The sequence below is a fragment of the Solanum pennellii genome, chromosome 5 (genome assembly GCF_001406875.1).
Source record: "Solanum pennellii chromosome 5, SPENNV200".
NCBI lineage: Eukaryota > Viridiplantae > Streptophyta > Magnoliopsida > Solanales > Solanaceae > Solanum > Solanum pennellii.
The window spans coordinates 26,977,670-27,004,578 of record NC_028641.1 but is presented as its reverse complement, the minus strand read 5'-3'; the positions used below and the strand labels follow the sequence as shown (position 1 = coordinate 27,004,578).

At 34.9% G+C, this 26,909-nt stretch overlaps 1 protein-coding gene across 1 annotated transcript; it reads right to left on the bottom strand.

Annotated features, from left to right (window-relative positions):
* Positions 1 to 231: 231 nt before the first annotated feature.
* Positions 232 to 16,756, bottom strand: LOC107020660 (VIN3-like protein 1). Its single transcript, XM_015221118.2, has 5 exons — positions 16,546 to 16,756; positions 15,036 to 15,087; positions 4,721 to 5,342; positions 1,768 to 2,078; positions 232 to 1,667 (listed from the first exon to the last, which is right to left on the bottom strand). The coding sequence occupies exons 3-5, from the start codon at positions 5,176 to 5,178 to the stop codon at positions 493 to 495; spliced, it is 1,944 nt and encodes a 647-aa protein (XP_015076604.1). The 5' UTR covers positions 5,179 to 5,342; positions 15,036 to 15,087; positions 16,546 to 16,756; the 3' UTR covers positions 232 to 492.
* Between the last annotated feature and the right edge of the window lie 10,153 nt (positions 16,757 to 26,909).

The window sequence follows — 26,909 nt, the reverse complement described above, 5'->3', positions numbered from 1 at the left end:
CATCTCTTTCTAAAAAAGCAAGTCAACTGAACCAAATAAAGCAACACACACTTGGCTAGCAATACAAAAGGGGTTCTTTATTGTAGTTTGCGATTCATTTTCAACTAGTAATTTGTATGTATATTAATCATAAATTCAAAAGAAAATACAAAAGGGGTTTTAATTAATAATTTTTTTTGTTTTAAGAAAAACCGTGATACCTATAAGACAATATATCTATCTGCGCAGGAGTAAGTAGAAAAAGTCGTTAATTGAATTTCTCAAGGCTGAGAAATGAGAGATCAATTGTTTCCTACAAATGTGAATTTCCTTCAATCTAAGTCAACAACTGCCTACATGAATAACAACCCAAATCTTGTAGCTGGACGGGCTTGTCCACGAATGAATCATTGACTACAGATTATGGAGAAAAAAATTGAGTGTAAAGACAGCGAGCAAAATGGTCTGCAAGACTACCTGTCATCTGGGTAGAAATTTTTGACCCTTGATAAGTTAATGCCAAAGCTTGCAACAAAAACCATTCCGTGGCCTCTTGCTGGATACTATTTCTGAAAACGTATCAACCAATTGACCTGCCAAGCTACTTGGATCATCAATTAGCGTTTGAATAAAGGTATTTACCACCCTACGTTCTTGCTCTGTTGATCGCAAGCTAAACCAAGTAAGCAACTTTAACCTGAATTCCTTCTCAATCAGACCCTGACATTCCAGCCAGCGGATGATCTTCACACAATATTCAAAGTTCTCATCCAACCCTCCTGTACGAATTCGGATAGGTGAACCATTGATTAGGGTGCTGTCAGAGTCATGTGTCTCACCATTATTGCTAGCTCCTCTCTTCCGACAACCTTCCATCTGAGAATCACCAGCTGACACATCTCCATTCTTCCCCTGGTTCCAGTTTTGGGAATCTCCACTACCATGTGATCTGGCAAGACCGTTCCTCTCATTGTCATGAGAGGTGGCATCATCATCTGCTTCAACTGTCAGCTCTAAAGTGCAGCAGTTATCTTCATCTCTGGACGAAGGGGTTAACTCTTCATTTAAATCCGGTACTGAAGCAACATTTAAGTCAAGCTGGCGAGAAGTAGATGGCTTCCTCTCTTCCTGAACAGGTTCAGGCTTAACTGTACAAGACTCGGAGCATTTTGTAGATGCAGGTCCAGTAAATCCCTCTAAACAGCCTTGCTGTTGAGCCCATGCAAGTCTTAGAATTTTGCCAAGGTCCCGGACCTTGAAGCCAGAATCGAATTCAATGTCTTTTCCAGTGTAGAAGCCTTCCTTGGAGCCAGAGCTTCCTCCAGTATCCTGACTGACCTGAATTTTGAGTCCTGCTACTAAATTAGGCTTCCTATGAATTATCTCAACACTCTTTGTGAAACACTTTGCCTCAGAGTGTCCCACATCACTGGCCTCTGTATAAGAAACTATCCGAAAAGAATACTCTGTGCAAGGCTGCAAATTCGAAATCAAAATCCTTCTCTGAGTTCTTGGGAAGACACAGACAGGTTCTTTGGTATAAGTGTCTTCTCTGGCCGTGCAGTACCAGAGCTTGTAGCCCTTGACATCTTCAGAGGATGCAGCAGATACTTCTATCAATACAATCACAACAGAAGATGGTGTCACCTCCTCGAAGAGGAATTTGCACGCTGCAGGAAGTGAACCCTCTGGCAAGAAGTGGCACCAGGAAAGTAATACAAATAAATTACTCTAGCTTCAATTTGCCGCAAGATAACACCACCTAGAAGAGTTTATAAGAAATGGTACCTGAGGAATTAGGAAGTTTGCTAGTCTTTGTTGCCAGCCATTCATCACCCTTCTCAATGGCAATCGAGCACAATGACTGAACATCGCTGGCAATAGAAAGTCTGCTAACAATTCCTCGAGCCATCTTGGATGATACTCCATTCACTGGGCCAACTTCCATCTCCAATTTTGCCTTGGCTTCTTTAATAATTTCATGAAGTTCTTTAAATCTGGATGTCCCATCCAGGAGCCTGAAACTCAGGTATATTCTGTAGCAGAGGACATCAACACGGCGAGCATCCTTAGCTACACAAAGCTGTTTCTTCCAAAACCTATCAAGATCAACAGGTGAAAAGAAAAAACATTCAACTTGCAACAAGTCTACTAGTGGATTACAAAAAAAAAAAAAAACAATTTATGCAATTCTTGGAGTTGGGACCATTACTGATACAATAATGGAGCAATATTTATCAAAATGAAAACAACAAGATTAACAAGCATTACTCACAAGAAGATAACTAATGCTTCCCTTCATGCAGGAGGGGCTAAAATGGATGGGTAGAGTTGCAGAATCATTACAATGAAGAGGATTTATAATGTCTAGCATTTTTTAAAGGACAGCTTATAGCCTAAAATTCACTCACAATGTCTTAAGAGTTACATGTTAATACTTAAGAAGAAAATGGCCAAAAATGTCCCTGGACTATAGGAAAAGGTCTAAAATACCTTTCATCCATCTTTTGGTGTAAAAATATCTTCTACTCATCTTTTTGGTCTAGAAATACCCTTGTATTCACTTTTTTGGCTCACTCATACCCTTGAAACTAACAACACTCTCTTTATTTAATTATATTTAAAAACTATTTATTATGTGTCATTCTCTTATAGAATGAAATAAGAACTCCATCTCAACGATATGTTTCCCCATAATTTATCCAAGTCAAAACAATACTCCCTCCGTTTCAAAAAGGATGATCTAGTTTGACTTGGAACGTAGTTTAAGAAAAGAAAGAACACTTTTTATTTAATCTTGTGGTTCTAAATTAAAGTTATGTCAAATGAACCAAAGTGTCCTTTAATCCTGTGGTCGTAAACATGTCACGTGGAAAGTTAAAGTTAAAGTGTTGCAAAAAAAGGAAAAGGGTCATTCTTTTTGAAACAACCTGAAAAGGAAATAGGGTCATTCTTTTTGAAATGGAGGGAGTATAAGTCTTCAAGACCCTAATTTATTTTCATTTTTTTAAACTCCAGTAGTTTATTGTGTTTGTGGTAGCTTTTTATTTATTTTATTTTTTTTAATCCAGCTACTCTCCATTTTTTTCTCTATTTTCCTCAAGCTCTTACTTGGATTGAAGACACACAACATAGAGAAAAATAAATGGCTAAGATTTAAATAATTAAATCAAGACTCTTAACATGATAAATAATTAATATTTCATAAACAAATTAATAATGTCATTATCATACTAATATTATCTTATCCATAACATATTACTCCCTCAATTTCAAAAAGAGTGATTTAGTTTGACTTGACACGAAGTTTAAGTAAATAAAGACGACTTTTGAATCTTGTGTTTCTAAATTAAAGTTATGTCAAATGTACAAAGTTGCTCTTTAATCTTGTAGCCTTAAACATGCCACGCGGAAAGCTGAAACTAAAATGTTACCAAAAAAAAAAAAAGAGGTCATTCTTTTTTAAACAGACTGAAAAGGAAAGAAGAGAAGGTCATTCTTTTTTAAATGGAGATGGTATAAAATTCTCTTCTTTTCTACTTTTCTTATCCCTATAGGCTACGAGCATGCATCTTCTTTTTTGTTCTGAATTGAGTTAATCTTTAGTTATAGTCTTTTATGGAACTTTCTCTTCGAAATTAGTTATCACAAAGATCATTAGTAAAAAAAATTAAGTTATCATTTATTTTTATTTTTTAAATTAACGGAGGATAAACAAGCTTAAGATTTATGAATAATTTAAAAAAAAAGGAAAAAGAAAAAGATTTATGAATAATATAATATCTCTATAATTGTGAAATTATTAATATTTTTATAATATGTTAATTGTCTAAAACAAACTTTTTAAAAAATAAGTTACCGCAAATACAAATATTAAGTTTTTCTTTAAAATATTTTTGGGGTGTGGAAGAGGTATCGAATTAATTATGGAATTTTTTTAAGGCGGGTTTTTATTTCATCCAATAAAAAATGAATCATAATTAATATTTTAAAAAAGTAAAAATAAAAAAAGGATTGTTAGTTGCAAGGGTTAAGTGATCCAGAAAGGTGAATGGAAGGGTATTTTTTAGACCAAAAGATGGATGGAAGGTATTTTTAGACCTTTTCCTATATTTCAGGTGTATTTAAGGCCCTTTTCCACTTATGAAATAGCTATCGACTAATCTGATCAACCAGAAAATCAGTAACAGAACTTAAAAAAACTAATCAAGATTGAACAAAGAATAAACAATCAACATCTTTTGAGAATTTAAACAATTAACATCTTCACTACTGCAAAGTGACAATAAAATAATTTTAGAGGAAGATGGCTTCAAGACTTCTCCCTCTGCACAGACTTGTGCCAAGGGAATAAGTCCTCTTTCAACCTTCCAAATGTAGGTTCACAGCATGCAGAGTAGATTCCTGAGTCACACATTTTTACCCTCAACACACACACACATAAATTTCCAGTGAAAATACAACTGCTGGAAGCTCCAAATCATTCGTAAGGTAGTTCTTTTCATGGTTCTTAAGCGCGCATCAGAAGAGGTTGGAAAGGACTTGGTGAGGCAAGTCAACGACAGAATAGGTCAAGGGATTTCAGACAGAAGTCCAATCCAAAGAAGGATGTTACAGGAAAGAAGGAAACAAGGATATACTCACCCTACCACCTTGGTATAGTTTTAGTTTGGCTTAATACTGAACGAACATATCAGCATTGGAAAGGGAGAACTGTTATACTTATCTAAAAGAAACTTACCCAAGAATTCCAGAAACTTTACCACAAGAAGCACAACAATAGCTCCCATCTAGCTGCATCAGTTGTCCTAGATCAACAACTCCCACCTTCCCACGTTGGAGTGCACACTCAACGTGACAAGTCAGGCCACAGGAGTCCCCCTGACCAGATTCAGATGTGCACTCCAACCAAAGACTAGGATCCTTGTTGTCATCAAATAAGTGACAAATGCAACAAGAGCACCTCTTGCAAAAAGTGTCATCTATAGAAATAGTTGCCCTGCATGCAGAATTTTTACAAATCCATGAATTTGAACATTTCACATCAGCATACTGCTCCGCAGCTGATAGAATTCGGAGAGGGTTTTCCCCTTTTCTGAGCTGCTTTCTAGAAGAATGATCCTTGGGACTTGAAGATACTCTTTTTTGTTCTTGAGTCTTTAATTGCTTTTTACTCAACTTTGGGAATTGCTCAGACATTTTGCACTAGGATAAAATCAATAGCTTCTTTTCCTTGACCTGGTAAAACTCCAAGATATCTTTCCTTTGGACCAGATTTCAAGAATTTCTGGAGTGCCTTTGAACTTCTTGAATTTTCTCTGTAATGCTTTTCAAACTGGACGAAACACTAAGAACACCAAAAACTGGATATAAAGAACACATGAGTTAGCATACAAAGAATCAACAGTTGTGGCAAAATGAAAAAACTGAGTGGATCTCATCAAAAGAAATGTAACAAGGATTTGTATCCACTAACAGAAGTATGATTTGACCTGTCTTTTGAGCAAGAAAGTTCGTATATAATTGCTTGCAGACTGTCAAATACTCAATACAGAAAAAGGAGAGGTACAGGACGATTTTACATTGCATTTAAAGATCTCAGAAACTTAAGTCCATTCCTGCCCATGGAACCACACACACACACACATATATATGTCGACAAAATGAAATTTCAGTGGCTTTTGAGTGTCAATAACTGACATTTCATCCTTTTTTCAAGGTGAAGTCAGAACTTATGACATATGAAATAGGCAAACTTAAAAGGGAGTTGAAGTTTATTACATCATTTATTTAATGCTACCGAAAATGATAATCCTGCATAAATTTTTCAGAAGGAACTTAAAGAAATATGAAGAGTTGAAAGCAGAATCCATTTAAAGATGCAGAAGTTAATATAAATGTCACAAGAAAAGAGTACAACCGAGAAGATTTATAGAAAGGTCTAAAATACTATTATTACTCGATATGACTGAAAGGCATTATCGTTTTTTATCAAATGGAAATCTATGAACTTCAGTGAATAACAATTTCTATCATCAAACTGTAAAGTCTATAGAATCATTATATTAAGGTACAGAAATGGACATTGGAGAATAATCCTATAGCACTTGGGGGTCGTTTGGTAGTTGTATAGAGTTATAACAGGTATTAGTAATGCTAGTTATGAGGGAATCTATGTATTTTTCTATATACACCTTATGCAGGGTTTAGTTATTCAATTATTATTATTCCACCTTCTATCCTGCATATAATAATAATAGATTCCCTGGTAATAGTTATGCAAATTTCTAATTGCAAACCAAATAGCCTATTAGTTTTATACATGAATAATTTACCTCTAAACAACAAGACAAACATGGTATTACTTATGCACGATTTAATACTTGATTAGCCCACCTTCAAACCAGCTACCAAATGACCCCTCACATCTTTGGTCATATAATCTTTTAGCCACTTCCCCATTGTGAACACCCACACCCTCAAAAAAAAGTAATGAAGTGAAATAATAAATCTAACATGTAGGTTATCGTTCACAATGTGATGGCCTTCATTAAGCATTAGCATTTCAATGTTCATTTTATTCTTAAATAGAGACACATAAACCATCTTCCTCTTGAAGTAACCAAAAGCTACAGGGTTAGCATCAGCCAACAAGAAGAATGCTCTAATTTTAAAAACGGGTAATTTTGGATTCCTCAACATTAAGGGTTCGTTTAATTAAATTTGGTGTAATTGGTGCAATTACACTGTCTTGTCCTGTTTGGAAGGACAGGTAATTGCTTGGTCAGCAGGTAATTGTGTATGGCAGGGGGTAATTACACTCTACAATTTGCCGGTAGAGGCTGTGAATTTCTGGTAATTACATGGTGTAATTACCACCTGATTACTTTTTAATTTCTTTTTTTATTTCTATTTTAATTTTTTTGTTTAAATTTTTTTACTTCTATTATTTTAAGTTTTTTTTTAGTTATTATCCTAAAAATTTGTAAAAGTTTATATTTTATTTTATATTATTATATTTCATTCTCTTCTTGTTCTTAACCTTACTTTACGTGATTCTTTCTCATTAGCATAATTTTATTAGTATTCCAATTTTTGAATTAAAATTTATTGTTAAGTAAGGTTATAGAAATATGTTTTTTTATTAAGAAAAAATAAAAATAAATCATATTTATTGCTGTGCTGAAATTTGTTGTCAGAGTATTATGTTAAATTTTTTGTTTTGAATTTATAACTTGTGTTATATTTTCAGTTTCATTTGTTTTAGTAATATTGAATTTTACATTGCTACGTCATGTTTTGATTAGACTTGATAAATTATATTTTTGTCAAACATTTAATAATTTATGACATTTTATTTATATATTATTCTTTTAATCGAACATGCATTTCACGATGTTCGTAGAAATTTCATACTTTTAGTTGTTACGATCAATTCAATTGAAATATATTAATTTGAAAAAATATAAATCAATTATTTTTTCATAATATTAGTTACAGAAAATATGTTTATTAATTAATATATTTTCAACAAAGAATATATATCGTAAATATTTTATTTAATGTCATTTATAAAGTTTCTTATTTGACTAGTATAAAATTTAAATAATTAATTTTTATTCTTAAAATTTATTATAATTTTATAATTGCAATTGTGCATCCAAAGAGAACATGTGTAATTACATGGTGACATCCAAACAGGACATGAGTAATTATAGTGTAATTACACCGTGACAACCAAACAGGTCAGTGTAATTACTAGACAATGTAATTACTACCCTAGTAATTACATCAATTCCAATTACCAAGTGGCTCTCCAAACAGACCCTAAGAGATATGTTGGCAGCCAAACAGGACATGTGTAATTATAGTGTAATTACACTGTGACAACCAAACAGGTCAGTGTAATTACTATACAATGTAATTACTACCCTAGTAATTACATCAATTTCAATTACCAAGTGGCTCTCCAAACAGACCCTAAGAGATATGTCGGCAGCAACCTCCAAAAAGTGAGCTACAGAGTGATATTAATTACAAAACTCCTATGAAACTACTATCTATATTTCATCATCTGTACTCCTTCCTGTCCCAATTTATATTACTAACTTCATATTTTAGTCCGTCTCAAAAAGAATCAAACATTTCTTTATTTGGCAAGTATTTAATAACACCATCAACATTTTCCCATATTGGGTCCCACTTATTTGGCAAGAAGTCTACAAAGGTGTACTCTTTTAGGTAATTTAGGAACATCGCAAAGTCTTCCCATATTTCTTTAACTCAGTGTCCAGTCAAACTACATCACATAAGTTGGGACGGAGAAGTAAGTTTTTTACCCTAGAAACATGAACTAATACAATTCCATTTGATCTTCTGAATGGAACTGGATCTGCCTTCAGAAAATTTACCATTCTCTCCTTCCATATTCCACATATACAACTTGGGACTATTCTCCACCATATCTTCTGTCTTTTAGTACCTCCAACCCCTCTATCCAGTAGCTTAATAAATTTGTTGGGGGTTCTGGCATAGTCCAACTTTCCTTAGCGAAACTAATAGCTGTAACTTTACATAGAAGAAACAAATGGTTATTTTTTTATGCTGCCTCTTGATGTAGAGAACATATAGATGCTACTTCTATTCTTCTTTCCCGTAGAATATGTGTAAGACAAGCTCTCCTCACAACCAGCCAAGCAAAACATTTCATCTTAATTGGTTCCATGTTCTTCTACACAAACTTCGCCAGTTGAAACTCCTGCCAATTCATATATTCCCCTTGAATACGCCTGCTCAATGTAAATACTCCATCACTTTGATGGTTCCATCTGACTGTATCATCTTCAATTTTTGTGCCCAACTTCCCACCTAACTCGGTAGTTTAGCCACACTATCACTTCCCATTCACATAGCAACCTTCTCAATGTTTGGTCCCAACCTTGAGGTGCAAGATTCTTCAACTTTGCAGTCAGGTTTGCCACTAGTAGAGAACAACATAGGAAAAAGTTCTTGTGGCATTCCATTTCTAGTCCAATTGCCTTTCCAGAATAAAATCCTGTTGTCATTTCCTATCATGTTACAGACACTTCTCTTGAAATCAGGCCACAGATATCTAATAGATCTCCATAGCCCTACACCATATGTTTGTAACCTGCTTTATACACCAGTGTCTTTCTTGGCAAAATTTTTGTTGGACTACTTCCTTCTAGAGAGCTTGATGCTCCACATTGTATCTCCATAACAATATCATAAATAGGCTATTATTTTGCAGCTTCTAATTCTTAATCCCCATACCTCCTTGAGCTCTGTTCTGCTGCCACTTTACCAAGTAAAAACTCTTGCCCTCCTTATTGCCATTCCAGAAGCAATTTTCCTCAATTATCTTGAATGTCAATTCCCTTGCTTGGCATTGGAACTGGATATTACTAATATTGGTAGAGTTATCAAAATGAGTCTCCCTCCCAGAGAAAGATGCCGAGACATCCATAGAGCTAATGTTTTCTTAAAAAATAGTAAAAGTGACTTCCACAGAGCTAACTTTTTTTTCCGACAAAAACTTCCACAAAGCTAACTTCCTCTCTGTTTTTTCAATGATTCCATCCCATATCTCCAAAGCTTTGTGTTTTGACCCCAATGGCATACCAAGATAAATAGTAGGTACTTTCTCCAATCAACAACCCAAAATGTTTGCCAGAACCTATATGCAATACTTCCTTAACTAGAAAGATACTGTTTTAACCGATTTACCTTCAATCCTGTTGTGGCTTCAAAAATCTGCTAATATCATTCTAAGGTAGCTAATTTTTCTAGTGTAACATCAGAGAAAATAATTGTGCCATCTACATATAAAAGATGACAAATCTCCAGCATCTCACCTGTTGTATTCCATACTCTGAATCCCTTCAGCCATCTGTTGTGATTAGCAATCCTCATCATGCTATTGAGACCTTCCATAACTGTGATAAAAAGGAGAGGGGGCATAGGACCACACTGTCTAAGTCCCCCTTCTGCTGGAAAAAAGACTAATTGGCTCTCCTTTGACAAGTATAGAGAACCTAGTAAATGTTATACAAAATTTAATCCATTTCACCCATCTATTGCCAAAGGCCATCTGTCTAAGCACACTGATAAGGAAGTTCCAATTGAGAGTATCATAGGTTTCTTGATGCATACTTTGCATATGACCCCTGGATCTTCCCTTCTCATCCTATTATCAATACACTCACTGGTTATCAATGCAACATCCATAATTTGTCGCCCCTTAATGAATGCCATTTGATGTTTGTTAACCAAATTGTCCACCACCTTTTCTAGCCTTTCTGCCAACACTTTTGAGATGATCTTATACATATCAGGCTAATGGGTTTGAAGTCCCTAAGTTCAATATCTTCTACTTTCTAGAAATCAAAGCCATAAAAGTAGCATTGAAGCTTTTCTCAAAAAATTGTAGAGCCTGGAAATTTTGTAGGACGAGAATGATGTCCTACTTAAGCATGTGAAACCTTGATAAAAAGCCATTTCTAAAACCGCAAGGGCTAGGTTATCTATTGGCAGCACATAGCTTGATGCCTTCAAAAAAATTCTTCCTCCTCAAACTAGGAGAAGTCAACTCAAATCTCTCTGATGGAGATCTGGCCACATTAAAGTCTCCACAAAACATCCAAGGACCCTTAGATACCCCCAAAAGCTGCCAATTCCACCATAACTCCTTTCTCACCATTCTCTCACAATCAGCATATACAGTAGTGAAATGCTAGTATAAATCCTGATTGATCCCAAAGAATTTACAGGTAATTGTTTGATTCCCAACTATCCACATATTCCCCTTTTCGGGCTCTTTTATCCCACAACACAATAATCCCCCACTGTTTCCTCAAAATTACATAAATTTGCACTCCCCACTAATGTACTAATGATCCTACCAGGTTCCTTTTGGTCTCCCTGCTCAGCTCCCACATTCTAGGATAACATTTTTACTTCCATTATGTACCAACTTGTGTTTCTCTCCCTGTTTCTTCAATCTTTGTGGCTCTCCCTTCTAAATTTCAGGTCAAATTCCAGAATTTTGAACTCTTTTCAGAGCGATTGCTTTTTAATATGTGCGACTGCCACTAAAATTAACTACTTTTCCACCCCTTTGTTTGATCCACTTCATAAACAAGGCAAAAGCTTCTTTTTCACCACTTTTGAACGCAACCCAAAACTCTCGGATCATCTTGATTATATTATTTTTGTTTTGAAATTAAACTCTTGCCTCATCTTGGTTATATTATTATGCACCAAAAGAGTTGCAGTGTCTTTAATTACTTGATCGCTTACTGGCATAGACTCTTCACATATCAACAAGACATATGTAGGGGAATTAGGTCATCATATACTGCCATTTGATCCTTTATTTGACCCTCAGTTTCTTTACTTCCTTTCTCCTCCATCGAAAGTTCATAAATTGATTCTTCTGCTTGTCTCATTATCTAAATTTTGATCAGGTTCTCCCAATTGTGCCTTGTTAACAGACTTTGTTGTTTTCACTTCTCCTTAACCAGACAATTTTCGACTTCTTCTTGCGCTGAATAAACCATCATCGAGGGATTAAAAACCACGTTCGAGTTTATTTTAGTGACAAAGGGTTAAGCTATTACTGTTTTGATAGGCTTTTATTTGTTCCTTACATAAAGAGCCCACCTTCCATCCTTCTTAATGGCCAAAATTACTATTTCCATTTACTATAGAGGTCCATCATCTGCTAGGGACATCTCATTTAAAAAAGTACCCTCAATTACACCCTTCGCACCAATACAGTTATTTTCGTCGACCTACAAATTTTTCATGCCATGTCCCTGTCCTCCCATTTTTGTAGGCGTTTAGACATAGCTCCTACACCTCAAAACACCACCATCTCTTTGAACCTGTTTCTCAACATTGCAAGCATGAATTGACAATGCCAGAACATACATCAGATCTGTTGAGCTCCTAGACTAGGAAAGGAGACAGTAAGAGTTAAAAGAGATGGTGGAAGCTAATACCATCACGTGAATGGTGGTCAGTCTAGAAAGAAACGGAGGAAGTTTTGAAGACAGTTCCAATTCCATCCACAAGGTTAAAAGGAATTGTATAGTATCTCTACTTTTTTGGCGTAAACAACTTTGTATAGATGATGTAGATCAGATCATAGATTTCTTAGATAATCTATAGTTATCTCTTTTCAGAGGTAGCTATATACCCTTAATGCTGAAGAACCTTACCAGTTTAAAAAAAAAAACGCCACTACATTCTCTCTCTAATTGTATTACACTCACCCTTCACTATTTTCTGATACCTTGCTGGAGCTTCAAGCCATACTAGTAGCGAGAAGATGAGATTCTCATTGGCAACGTCAACTGTAGTCGGATTTTTTTCAATGAGCCTTTAACTCGAACATGCATCTCAAATGGTTTTTCAATTCAGTCTCTTCCTCCATTTCAAATCAGCCATTGCATCTTTCAGTGATCTTTTAACAGCATTTGACCAGAGATCAAGTGTAAGACCTATTATTTGAATCCAGAACCAGTCAAACATGGTACAATTTGAAAAGGTCTCTGTTGGTGTCCACCATTGCAGTTATAGTTGCCTTCCTTGCCTCCACCAATCTCCCATCACTACATGTTTTGCAGTAGCCCTAGATTGAAATTCAAACAAGAATTGAAATCTATTCATATTATATACTAGTACCCCATCCCTGTGTGGCATTCCAAGATTGTTGAGCCCATCGTCTACATCATTTCCAGACGGAGTATCGTCCTAGCCTAAAATTTCCAACCAAACACCTGCCAAAGATATCCTTGTCATTGAACAGCGAAGGAATTTTCAGAGATACCCCCTCATACCCTATCATAGCTTCATGTATGTCCATTTGTTTTCATGTAATGCTTCTTCATTGCTCCCCCTTCCCTATGAGGTGATGTTTGTATTCCCTGAGTTTTAGTAGCTCTCTACGAGGTCACTATTAACGAAGCCTTCTATTTTTGTCACCAATTGTATCCATATCTCACTTAAATGTATTTTCAGGTAGAATAATTACTAGTGTCTTGGCCCTTGATAGAAATAGTAGAGATAAATCTCCAATATTGATAGGATTTATGAGACAAAACAAGGCTTGTTGAGAAATCCCTACAACGCCACGACTTGAAAGTCTTTCCTTTGTTTTCAAAGACCTCCTAGAGCCTTTTGCAATCTATAGTAGCGCTTCTTTGCTTATAACAACCTTCTTATATGATGTGTTGCACATTCCATTTAATCATACCAAGTCCCTACTTTAGATGTAGAAATAATAACATCATATGATATGCCCCCTCGAAGAAAGTACATATTGTAATCTATGAAAGCAATAGGGATATGGTCATCCCACAGCCAATGTGGGACAAATTAACACTTTGACCCCCTTGTCGCACCCCCAGACCTATCAACCGGAGAGTGGACAACATATTATGGGGGCCCAACATTAGGTAAACCAAGAATTGGGATGAGTCTAACTTTTGATAACAAGATAAGAAATGGATCTTAAATGCAACTCAAACCCAAAAGCTAGTTCACAAAGTGAAGATTACTTGAACTATATAAATAGGCTAATCTTAAATCTCACAACCAATGCGGGATAACTTTAACACACTTGATATAATTTTATCAATCTTCTAGTCCACGCAGGACCTAATTTCATATTCATGAACCAATAAGATCTATATATGTCCCCTATAACATTTTCTTAATATAGTTGTTAAAATTAATAAATAACAAGTTGATGGAAAATTGAAGGAATTTGACTTCTTGAAATTAAGCATTGGATTTATGATGGCATCACACATCATATGTGTTGTGGACAAAACAAAAAAACAAATGCATACTTTCACATAAGTGGGATTACAATGTTCCATTAGGATATTGATGTGAACAAAAAAAAACTAAATTATATCCCCTACATGTTTCTCATGACGGACACCTAGTTTTCGATTTGTTAGAGCATATAAAGATAAGTATACTTAATTGACATTGACTTTCCTACTTATGGTTTTTTTATGAAGTACATTTCATAGATGATATCATCAATATGCATAAATCACTTTTTGGGCTTTTCTTGTTCCCTAGTTCTGGTCTAATCTCTTTTATATTAAGCAGTCTTTTCTTTGTTAACTCTTTTTGTAATTTCTGCATATTCTTCATGCCATCTACAAAATGTACTTCATAAAAAAATAATAACATAAGTAGGAAAGTTAGTCTCAATTAACTATACTTATCTTTGTATACTCTAATAAATCCCTTAATTTATTGAGCATCATTTCTTAATTTTATGCACCATGGTTCACTTTTTTTAAGGAGGGTAACCTCAAATATTATAGAAATCAACTACTATAACATACATGGATTTTACGAGCTTCATCCTCAATTTAGCCTTATAGAGCTTTTTTTTTTTACAAAAGTAACAAGTTTGTATATAATCATCCGCATTAAGGCTGGGATCCCAAAAATTTACATCACAGAGCTACATACAACTAAGTAGGCTCAACAACCCAAAAAAAGAAACCTGTCTCTAGGTCCTATATCATCTTACAAGGATTCTAAGATGTCTACAATTGCTACAGGATCATCTATATATTCCGAACTACACCAATACCAAAAATATTAAACATATTGAAACCATAAGACTTAAACATTCACGTTGAAACCTATAAAGCTAACCACCATGAAATGTGTGGAAAAAAAAAAGAAATCAGAATAGGAAGTTAAATTGGATGTAGGCCAGAAGACCTAGTTTCCCATCTTCCCATGGCTAAGATTGCGAGCCTAGGGCCAAGAAATGGTATATATACATATCCTGAAACAAATAAAAGGGAACCAAGAATTGAAGAGTAAATACAAGAATCATTATGACTATTCTTTTATACTCAAAATACCATGGAGGTCTGGAAAGGATTTAAACAATACAGATACCAAAACAAAAATACAACTTTATGCTAATGCAGTTTCTCATGCTTAGGTGGTAGGTAGATAACTCCCAGGACATGAGATTAAGTGGACATTCTCACCTTTATAAATCCATCAATGATAGCCAAATAAGGATGTAGCAGCAACCCCTCCCTGTGACAATAAGATGTTAAGTTTCATAAGTGATACATCTCTGCAGTTTAGGTCTCTAAAATGAGAGACAAACATTTTCCTAAAATATTGATTACCCTTGCATCCAGCATCTTAGGAACATGCAATTCAAATTCCACACTAAAAAATTTTAGAGAACATTTAAGTTACCAAAATTTCAACAGAAAGTCAGAAACACAAACACACGTGAAACTACATAGTCATTTACACACAACCACACCAAACACAAAACCTTACTCCCTCCATTTTTGCATTACTTTTCTTTTAAGTATCCTACTTAGTTTGTTTAAAAAAGAATGGCACATCTCTATGTTTAGTGAGCTTTTAATTTCAATATTCCTACTTCAACCTTAATGACACTCCCTTATGGAAATGACATGATATACTTATGATCACAAGATTCAGAGGATATTTTTAAAATGTTATATGCATCCTAGTTTAAAACCACAAAATTGACAAATTACATCATTAAACTCCGTGCCTACTCCTAGTCAAACTAAGACACAAACTAAAACAGAGGAAAGATTAGATCACATTAAAAAGAATTGTAAGATTCTCATAAATATGATAAAATATGATCTTGTAAATATAGTATAGCTTGATTTACTCCTGTAATTATGTATTTTGATTCTCTTTCCTTTCTTAGAGTATGTATACTTACCTATTTAAACCCCAATGTCCCAAACCACAAAGATTTCCCATGCTACCCTTTTGGATTCAAGATTGGTCCACCCTACCTATTTGTTACTCCACACTCTTCAAACTTTTGCATCTGTTACTTGATCCTTTATTATCTTTTAGAAAGCACAGTAGAAAAATCATCCTTTCAAAACCTCCCTTAATCACCATCCTTTTGTGAAGTTCTTTACCTCTCACATCTAATGATATTATTCTGGTCATGGTAAAACAAACTGCACTTTCTCTTACCTAACTTTGCTCCCTCCTACCTCTTTTGTTAATTAAAAAGAAGAAATAAAAAAACTAAAGCTATTCTAACCCCCCAAAGAGACCTTTCTCTCAATAACAACAAAAATGTCTGAGACTTCTATAAATCAGCACATGCATCAGTGTTGAAACTAGAATCTGCAACACTAAAATGGTGCTAATGTTAAAATCAGCTATCCCAACAAGAAATACTAAAATCATTCACAGACGCAATGAGCATTTGGAAATTACTAGTGTCCTAGTTCTTCACATTGCCCATATTCAGCAAGGAAACAAACCAGAGATAACCAGCAACCAACTCGTAACAGTCAAAACACCTCATCACGAACAATACCCAAAATATATATACTACCCAGCAAAGAGAAACAAAATTTCACAAAAACAATCAACAATCACAAACTTGAGTAACAGATCTGGAACCAAACACATTCAGCAAACAACCAATAAGAAAACAAATATATTTAACAAAAACATGAGAAAATCTGAAGAAAGTACCTGATGTGATTAAGAAAAAAAAAAAGGAGAGAAAAATTTAGGGTTATCGAAGGAGAGAGAGAGAGAGGGATTTGTTTGGAGAGTAACGAAAAATCCTCTCTCTGTGTTAAAGAAAAGTTGGGACCTGTTAATGTTAGTTGGTGTTATACCAAATTTCTGCACGCCAATTAGAGATGATCCTCACGCGTAATTTAGGAGCGTGACCTGCTCTATTTGCCTGTTTTACAATTTGCTCGTCTCTCTCACGCTTTTTATTCTACTCTCAAGATAAGGTTCTATCATATTTTCTGTTGGAGGTATTCACTTTCACTTTTATCACCTCCACATGCATGTGCTTTTCATACCTAAATAAATATAATATTCATTTCCAAATTTTACATTTATACTACTATATTAATTGGAAAGGATTTAATTGTACCCTTCTACTTGCTTTGTTTTTCTTCATATTAACAATACTTTTCTTGTATTATGTAATAATATATTTATGTGTTTATTTTCAAACAAATATTTTGTATTACTTGTTATGAATAAGATCTAATATAGTTACATTTTGAATTGCTAGTTCAATTCGGCTTCAGATTTGAATTTGGGTTTGATTTTAGTTTTAAAAAATGATCTATTGAAAGATCACTTTTGAGTAAAAGTTTTGATATCCTTTCTTACATGCGAGACACATTTTTTTGCATCGGCGATATCGCTAGAAGATATGTATCTCTTCAACACATTAGTTTGTACCGATTGTTGTATAATTATACATCGATGTTTCACCGATCCAACGCTGGTTGAAAAGAAACATCTCATTGTTGTCCTGGTTTGAAATGGTGCTTGAAGGGTGATATATAATTTTACGTCAATGGTCGCCGATGCAACACCGATACGAATTGGTATTGCATTTTTTGAACCATTGCATTTTTCTTGAAGCAGTTTTTGATAGCTATAAATATTTAATATTTACTTAGATATTAACATACTAACTAATACACATCAATTACTAAATTTTTGAAGTTAAAACTTTTTTTTTTTGCGAAAATTCAAGTGTCATTTACTCTTGTAGAGTGAGTTCAAGATTCAACAAATTTTAAGGTGCCACTATTTGGCTGAAGTGAATCATTAAATATTTTACAAACAATAAAGTGTGTCGATTTTTGGTTCATAAGTTCAAACATTCAAATATTCATGGTAAACGGTAATTGAATCAGATAATGGTGAGTTCATTGGTAAAATTAGACTTGAGTTGTTTATAAAGGGTTTTAACGACCTCAAGAAGAATCAAAGGTGACTGGACTTAATAAAGAGATTTCAAGACATAGTAAACATCAAAGAACATTACTTTCTTCGCATATAATTTGGTAACATTTCTTCTTGAAAATGAGGCTTAAACATTCAAAGAAGTTATGTCTTTTGTAGACTCATTCTTTTGGAAATGGGTTGTCAATAATGAGATTTATTTAATCTTGAGCAATACATAGGAGTTGGTTGATCTTCTTCCGGGAAACAAACTTTTTGGTTCAAAATGGATCTTCAAAAAAAATGAAAGCTTATGGAACTATTGAAAACTAATATACAAGACTTGTCGTCAAGGGTTTTAGACAAAAAAAAGCCTTGATTATTTTGACACATACTCGCTAGTAACTAGAATTACATTCATTTTGATGCTACTTGCATTAGTTGCGGTATATGATCTTGAAATCCATCAAATGAATGTGAAAGCAATTTTTTAAATGGAGAGTTGGACGAAGAAATTTACATGAAGCAACCTAAGGAGTTTTGTGGTTCCTTAAGTCACTTTATGGACTAAAACAAACACCCAAGCAGTGATATTCGAAGTTTGATCAAATCATGTTGGCAAATAAATTTAAGATTAATGAGTGTGAAAAATGTCACGACCCAGGAGTATCCCCCCCCCCCACATACTAAGTCCGACATCTTAGAGACCTCATCTATGAAATCTTGAGGACCCTCTCCCTCTTTGGAGCCATAAAACTCCAGATGATTCATCCTCACAAATCTTTCACTCTCAAAGTAACCATACTCATTATCGGATCCACCGGAGCTACCACCTCCCTGCTCACTTGAGCCGTTATAACTTGAGCCAACATTAGAAGAGCCGACCTAATCTCTACATTAGTCATATTCTCCCATATATGGTAAATTGGAGCTTGGAGGGGACCTCTTGCTCCACATTGTATTCCGCATTCCTTTCAACATTAGCTCTTGAAGTAGTAATATCCTAAAAAATTATAGGGCAAACATTAGGAGAAAAGACCTAATAGAGCTAGGCTCTATGACACGACTTAGTGAATGAAGAAGTGAAGTTTTCCTAATATCCAATAGCCTCTTATTCATGACTATGGCGCGTTTAACATTTATGAACAAGACTCTACTAGACGTGGTTTGAGAAATCCTAGAACCATCCCAAATCTTGTGTTGTGATATCAAGTTTGCCACAACCCAGGAGTACTCCCTAGACGTAACACGACGTACAAGACTCCGAAGAGCCTCATACCAACCTCTTAGCATATCATAACATAAAAAATAGGAAATGGTGCAAAAATTTAAAAGTTTTCTTTACAATCGAAGTCTTTTATAAGAATAGGCGGAAGTCTACAACACTATGTTTCAAACCATCTACAACACTTGAATAAATCTTTGGGACGTAGCCCATACAAAAATGTAAAACATAAAAGGACTTAAAGGACATGATGGTCAAGCCCTCGAATGTTATGAGGACTCTCTTATCTTCTTCATCTCGATCTACTATGATCTTAGCCACGAGGATGAAAGTCAATATCGCCAAACCCTACACTTTGTGAAAATGTAGAAGAAATATGAGTTAGTACAAAAATGCACTAAGCATGATAGTCATGCATAAAAACCTTTGAAAACATGCTAAAAGAGACGTTTTAGTTGAATGCATGCACTTATTAGTTTAAACTATCCCTTTAAAGATAATGTGAAAACACAAGTCATTAGCATAAGAAACATCAAGATAGGACATAGACTATAACATGGTAGATAACAATTACAACTAATGAATACAAGAAATTTCATTAGGAACATATACATAGTCAATACAATGTAGTTTTGGCATGAGTACAACACTTCATGAGCCACCTCACTTTAGATCTTCATCCTTAGCCTATTTCTCATGGACAAGGAAATATTCACTTTTAGTCAAGCACATCAAGGAAAGCATCCCATGGAAACAATCCAAATAGACTACAACATTACAAACAATCTTGACATCAAATGTAATTTCCATTTAGTCACAAGCACATTCTTACATAAATACTCATCATGACAAAAAAGAAACCTACCATAAATACTCTCAAAGTTTACTTGTGTAATGCATGGATGAAGTCACATACCCCCACCCACACTAAGTAGTACTTCTTGAATAGTCATAGTTCATCCTAGACTTGACCTTGTGGGAATTTTCCTTAGCCAACATAGACCATGTGAGCTTGCATGGAATATGATGTCATGCCCCACACGAAAAGAGGTGTCCTACTTACCAAAGGTAAAACTAAAATGTATTAGTTTTTAGGTAGACCCAATAGCTAAATACCTACGAGTCCACGTAGTTTATGGGATAAATATATTGCTTCTAGAAACCCAACCTTACTTAACGGGGGAACTTCCATCCCATGAGATTAACTTTAGAAATCGACCTTTTTTAACGGGGGAGCCTTTATCTTATTTTCAATATTCACTCGATGCTAGGCATAATTCCCATGAAGTATTTACTAAATTCTAACTTGTTTCATTATGATAACTCATTAGATCATGCGTGAGAATAAACTTTTACAATCCATTTCTTCGTGTTAGATTCGTGAGAACTGACTTTCAACCTAGAATCTTTAAATGTAAGAAAAACTCACATTATGCTCATTATGTGTTTATGAGAATGAACTTTCAATAAAAAAATAATATCATCAAAATCATGTAATAATCATGTATAAGTATTCATGTGAGATTGACTTTTCAACAACACGACAATTTAGATTATAATCATGTTCATAAAAGTATACACACGAAGCCACAATTAAGCATAAGTGTCATGTTTTACCCCTCTTGAATCAATGATCACATTCAACCAATCACATTCAACAAAATCTCATAATGTTCATCTCACCACAATTCACCCACATCACCACAAAGTTACAAATTGGGGACATGGGGGTTCATGAGTTCTTGGAGGAAATTCAACATCAAAATCATAGAAATTCCTCAATTAATACATAATTCAAGTATATCAATTCATTAATTCATAATTCTATCATATTCAACTTGCATCATATACCCACACTTTCAGATCCAAATTGAGAAATTAGGGTAATTCATGGATTCTTGAAGAATTCACCATAAAAATGTAGTAGATCATCAATTATATCATAACATAAGTCAATTAAACCATTAAAATCATTTTTGAGATCAATCCACAACTTGGAGTAAAACCTAGCTTTTTAGCTAAAGTTACAAGTTTTGAAATTGAGTTTAGAAGGACTCCAAGGATTAAAACTATCCATGGATCAAAGACTACCATACCTTAGGTGAAGAAATCCAACAAATTGATGTCAAAAGCCTCCTTCTTCAAGCCCTAACTTGATCTTCTTCTTCTTCCTTGGAGTTCCAGAGAGAAGATTTTGACACGAAAAATCAAAATATAAATTTCCCAAAATCATCCTCAAAAACCAATTAAAATAGTGGGTGATCGTTGTTAGTAAAAAAAACTCAACGAAGAGCGGGGTCAAAAAAGGGGGAATGATGTATCATATAAGATTCCTTATCAAGAAATATGGATTTTAAATTAGCTCATTTGTAATAGTAAGAACGATTAGGTGGATGGAATCACCAACTTAATAGAAAGCTTTGGTTATCAATTATCAAAATTAAGTTATATGTTAAATGAAATAAAGAGTTGATATACACTCTAGGGGTGCAGGGATTGGAAGTCAATCTCACATAGGGGTAATTGTGTTGCTCTACAGTAATAAAAATTACTAAATAGGACAATTCATCTTCATTGACGCTAATCATCTTTCGATCTCAAATCATTTATGCATAGAATGTCCTTTCATTGTCATATAAATGCATTCCAAAAACAACCCAATACCTTACTCTCTCTCTTTCAAGAATAGGGTAACAAGATTCAAACACATAACCTCTCTTTTGAGCAACCTACAGATATCAAACCTAACTTGCTAGTTTGAATCTAATTACCAACTCTAATTAATCTCTTTTGAGCATCAACTAGAGATAGGAATTGGGAATTGTAACACCCTGGATTCGATAAAGAGCCAAACAACAAATTTTTGAAAGTTGCAGTGTTATCAACGGAGGCCACCCACGGCCCGTTAATAGGACCATAGGCGTGGTCCATGTTTGATTAACTCAGCACTGCCAAGAAAGTCCAGGACCACATTCAGACGTACAGACTGTAGGTGGAACCACGATTTGTGATATAGGGTCCTTGATTCATACCCCATCTTTCAGTTTCAAGACCACGATCGACAGTCATGAATAGGGGTGGGCATTCGGTATTTCGGTTCGATTTTTTTTTCCGGTTTTTTCGGTTTTCGGTTTTTGTAAATTGCGTACCGAATACCGAACCGAAATATTTCCGTTCGGTTCGGTTTTTGTTAATTCGGTTCGGTTTTTATTAATTCGGTTCGGTTTTTTATTTCAGTTTTTTAATGGGCCTGTTTAGTGGGCTTTTNTGGACGGCGGCTGGCGGCGCTGCTGCTGGTGGACGATGGACGGCGGCTGGAGTAGAAGAGGAAGAGGAGAAAAGAAGAGGAAGAAGAGTTGAAGTTTTGAATTGATGAAGAGGAGAGGATGAGGAGTGACTAGTGAGGCTGTAGAAACTAGAAAACTAGAAAGTGTCAAAATGATAGGGTATTAGCTATTAGGGTTTCTTATTTTTCAAAAAAAATTATTTAATATTAATAATTATTAAATATAATATAATTTATAAATTATAATATAATATTTCGGTTTAAACCGAAATACCGAATTCCAAAGTAATATGTACCGAAAACCGAACCAAAATACCGAAAATACAAAAAAATAAACCGAATACCGAACCGGAAACCGAAATACCGAAACCGAAATTCTGAAAAATTTCGGTTCGGTTCAGTTTTTTGGTTTTTCGGTGTTTATGCCCACCCCTAGTCATGAAGGACAGACCTACGATCTGTCCAGGGTTTGTCGGTCAGGTCTCGTGGATCGGTAGTGGATTTTTACCGTAGGGGTAATTAGGTCTCCTAATTATTCCATCCCTATACCACGTCATTTTACTCAGTTTAAGCCTAATATTCTAGTTAGAAGCTACCCTAAACAATTAATCATTAAAACTTAGAGCAAAGAGCTGAAGAAAGATGCAACACTTTCCCAAGAACGATAAGAAGGTTTTCTTCAATTTTTAGCCCCGAAATCGAAGGATTTCTACGTAGATTTTGTCACCAGGTGTGTGGGTTTTCACTAGTGGGTTCCTTTCATCCACCAGGTCCCTAGAATTCGGTCAGATCCTTGATTCTCCGTATCTTATGTAGACCTAGGGTTTCTAAATCTTAGATAATTGTTGTGATTTAATTGTTGCAGTATCCTAAATTGAATTAGCTTGTTTCTTGGAAAATTTGCACAGTTCCTTTTATGAAACTCAAAACCTTAGTTTGTGTAGATTCTCTTAGTTCATGAATTACAGTTGCTAGGTCAATTAAACATATAATCATGCTTTAGATTTTGAATGTCACACTATCACTATATAAATGTTGCATTTCAGTTAGCATATTAGTATTTTGAGCTATTTAGTATTTTTATTCGCATTTCAGTTATATACATATTCAATTGCGAGTCGACTTAACACCGAATTTGTAGTTATGTCTTTTGGACTAACCAATGCTACTATAACTTTCATGGATTTAATGAACATGGTGTTTAAACAATATTTGGACTTGTTCGTCATTGTCTTTATTAATGATATCCTCATTTATTCTCGGAGTGATGAGGAGCATGCAACTAATATGAGAAATTTTCTACAAACTCTCAAGGATCGCCAACTATCGCTAAGTTTAGTAAATGTGAGTTCTGGTTACAATCTTTGTGCTTAGTAATGTGGTATCCAACGAAGGGATCCGAGTGGATTACAGAAAATTGAGGCTATAAAACACTGGCCTAGACCCTCATTTCCAACAGATATCAGAAGTTTCTTGGGTTCGGTCGGTTATTACAAGAGATTTATTGAAGGATTTTCATCCATATCTCCCCATTGACCAAGTTAACTCAGAAGAATGTCAAATTTCAGTCGTCACACGAGTGTGAGAAAATTTTCTCAGAACTTAAGACTAGGTTGACTACAACTCATGTCTTGACTCTACCAAATGATTCGGACGATTATGTTATTTATTGTGACACATCAAGGGTCGGCTTACAGTGTGTGTTAATGCAACGAGGTTAAGTCATAACTTATGCCTCTAGACAACTTAAGGTACATGAGAAAAATTAGCCGACTTATGACCTTGAGCTTGTAATCATATTATTTGACCCTAAAGATTTAGAGACACTACTTGTATAGTGTTCATGTAGATATGTTCATTGATCTTAAGAGACTCCAGTATGTGGTCACCTAGAAAGAGTTAAATGTTTGTCAGAGAAGATGGTTTGAATTCCTCAAACACTATGACATGAACGTGCTTTACCATCATGGTAAGGCCAATGTAGTAGTCGATGCTCTTAACAGACTGTCTATGGGTAGTGTAACACATTATCAAGAAGAAAAGAATGAATTAACAAAAGATGTTCACCAGCTTGCTCACTTAGCAGTTGGTCTTACGAAAATGTCAGATAGTGGTATGATAGTTCAAAATAGATCCGAATCTTCACTGGTTGCGAAGGTTAAGTAAAAGAAGGAAAGTGATCCTATATTACTTTAGTTGAAAGGTTATCATCAATAGAAAGTAGAGGTTTTCTCCCAAGGGGAGATAGTCTCTTTTGTTACTAGGGTCGCTTATGTTTTCTTAATGTGGGTGAGTTGAAGGTAGAAGATCCTTACTGAAGCCTATATCTCCATGTATTCCATTCATTCAGGTGCCACTAAGATGTACCGTGATCTATGGGTAGTCTTTTTGTCAGACCTGAGTCTACACCTTGGACGTGGCCGACACTCAAGAACCATTGCTGGTCCCCAAGCGAACCCTCATCCTGGCTAACTATAAGCGAAAGACTAACTTAAGCATGAAAAAACTTAAAAGAGAATAAAATTCATGAAACTAAAACACAAAACTTTAACTCAAATGAAAAACTCTGATAAGAATAATATATTCAACTCACCATAAAGCAGACAACTTAAGTCTTTAAAACATTTAATAAAATAAATGATTAATACAGACTCCTCAACTATACTGACTATCTATGAAGCCTATAGCTAATAATGATGGAAGCTAGGACAAGACCCACGACATCCTGACTAAACCGAAAAGTGAATAAAATCCTCCGGAAGCAAGGAGGCTCGCCATAGCTAACTTGAACTCTCGGATGTATTAACGAAGCTCCTATTTATGATCCTGAGTACCTATGTTTACATCATCAAAAGATGCATGCCAAATGACTCAGTACGTGAAATGTTCGAGCATGTAAGGTGAATTCTAAAGCATTAACATAAGCTTGAACTTCATAAAAATGGAAACATACTTACCTCTTTTTAAACTTACTCACATCAAGGAATACTCAAGGATAAGATATTGAACTCAGAGATTAGATACTCAACTTAGATATTAGATACTCAACTCAAAGATATGATACTTGACTCTAGTACTTAACTTAAGATACTTAACTGAACTCATTTCAATATGAAACAGTTTAAAACAAGTGCAATATAAAGAAAAGTTGTTCAAAAACATGAAGTCAATTCTTAATAATAATATTATCATAAAAGACATACCATGATCCTTTTCAAAGTCTACTTGTTTAATGCATAAATGAAGTCCCAAACCCCTATTCATACTAAGAGGAACCCCTTTAGGAACCATGAAATTACTAATGTGAGAGTTTCTCTAACCTACAACCACCACTATGAGCCTAAGTGGTAATGCAACGTCTTGCCTACGCTGCCAGAACTGTCCTATACTTTGTTGTCATATAGAATGCTTAACTTAGTGGATCCACTAGCTTAACTTAAGTGATCATCTAAAAAGTATGATCTTTTAACACCCATGATTTCTAAATAATTTACGGAGAGTTTTAAAATCTGGAAATACCTATTTTTGGAAAGTATAAGGAAATCTGAAAATTTTTAAGTAAGTTAAAAAGTGAGTTTTTGATCAACTTCCAACGATCCTAGCCTAGGATGATTTAGGAGTAGTTCCAGATAGAGTTGGTAATACCTTGGAGTGATCTTTCTACCGCTGCCAAGCTTGCGCGATTCCGAGTTCGTATGAGTGACTTATGCCTTTCGGAAGTTGGGTTGTTGGATTAAGAGTAGTCCAATCCGAATTTGGGAAGGGCAAATTTGGATTTTCCTTATCCAATTATTTTGTTTCATTTATGGGTAATTAATTGGGGTCTAATAAGATTTTATTTAGTTTACGCTTTAAGAAAAAACAAGTTAGGGTTTTGAGAGAAGAGAAAAGAAGAGGAGAAAGGAGAAGAATGTTTAAGATTTGTCAAGATCGTCGCGTTTAACTTGTGGACTTCGTCGGGGGTGATCCCTAAAAGGTATGTGAGATCATATAGTGTTGGGTTAGTTAACCCACATGTCAATCTTGTTTAAATTTAGCGAATTTAAGTTATTAAATGTTAAAAAATTTTAGTTCTTGAAAAACATTGTTGAAGTTTTCGTCGAATTTTTATTGGTAGTGTTGTTGAAGTTTTGATTTGTATTTTCGGGGGTAATTTCGGGTTGAATCTATTGTATATAAATATTACTAGTTATCCCAAGTGTTTGGGGAAAGAACCATGGATGTTTAGAGGGTTTAAAGATGAAAATAAAGGAGAGAAGTCGAGAACACCTGGGTACAAGGGTTGGGGCGCCGCGCCTCTCAGATCCCCAAAGGACAGACTCTGTCCGTAGGTCCTTGGGGCTCATACCAGCCAGAGCGCCCTACGCCTCTCAGAGTTCCAGGGACGCCAATTCTCCATATTCTTCCCCCACCTTTTCTAACTAGTTCCTATGTGATGTACCTATGTTTCTTAGTTGATTCCAACACTCTAAGGTACATCTAAACATTATGAAATCATCCATAAACATCATTCATGAACCTTGAAACCATAATCCAATTCAAGGGAAGTTAAGAGTCAAGTCTAGAGAAGCAAGTCAAAGCGAAGTTAATATTAGTTCTCAAGGGATTTTACAAATGTTTTAACTT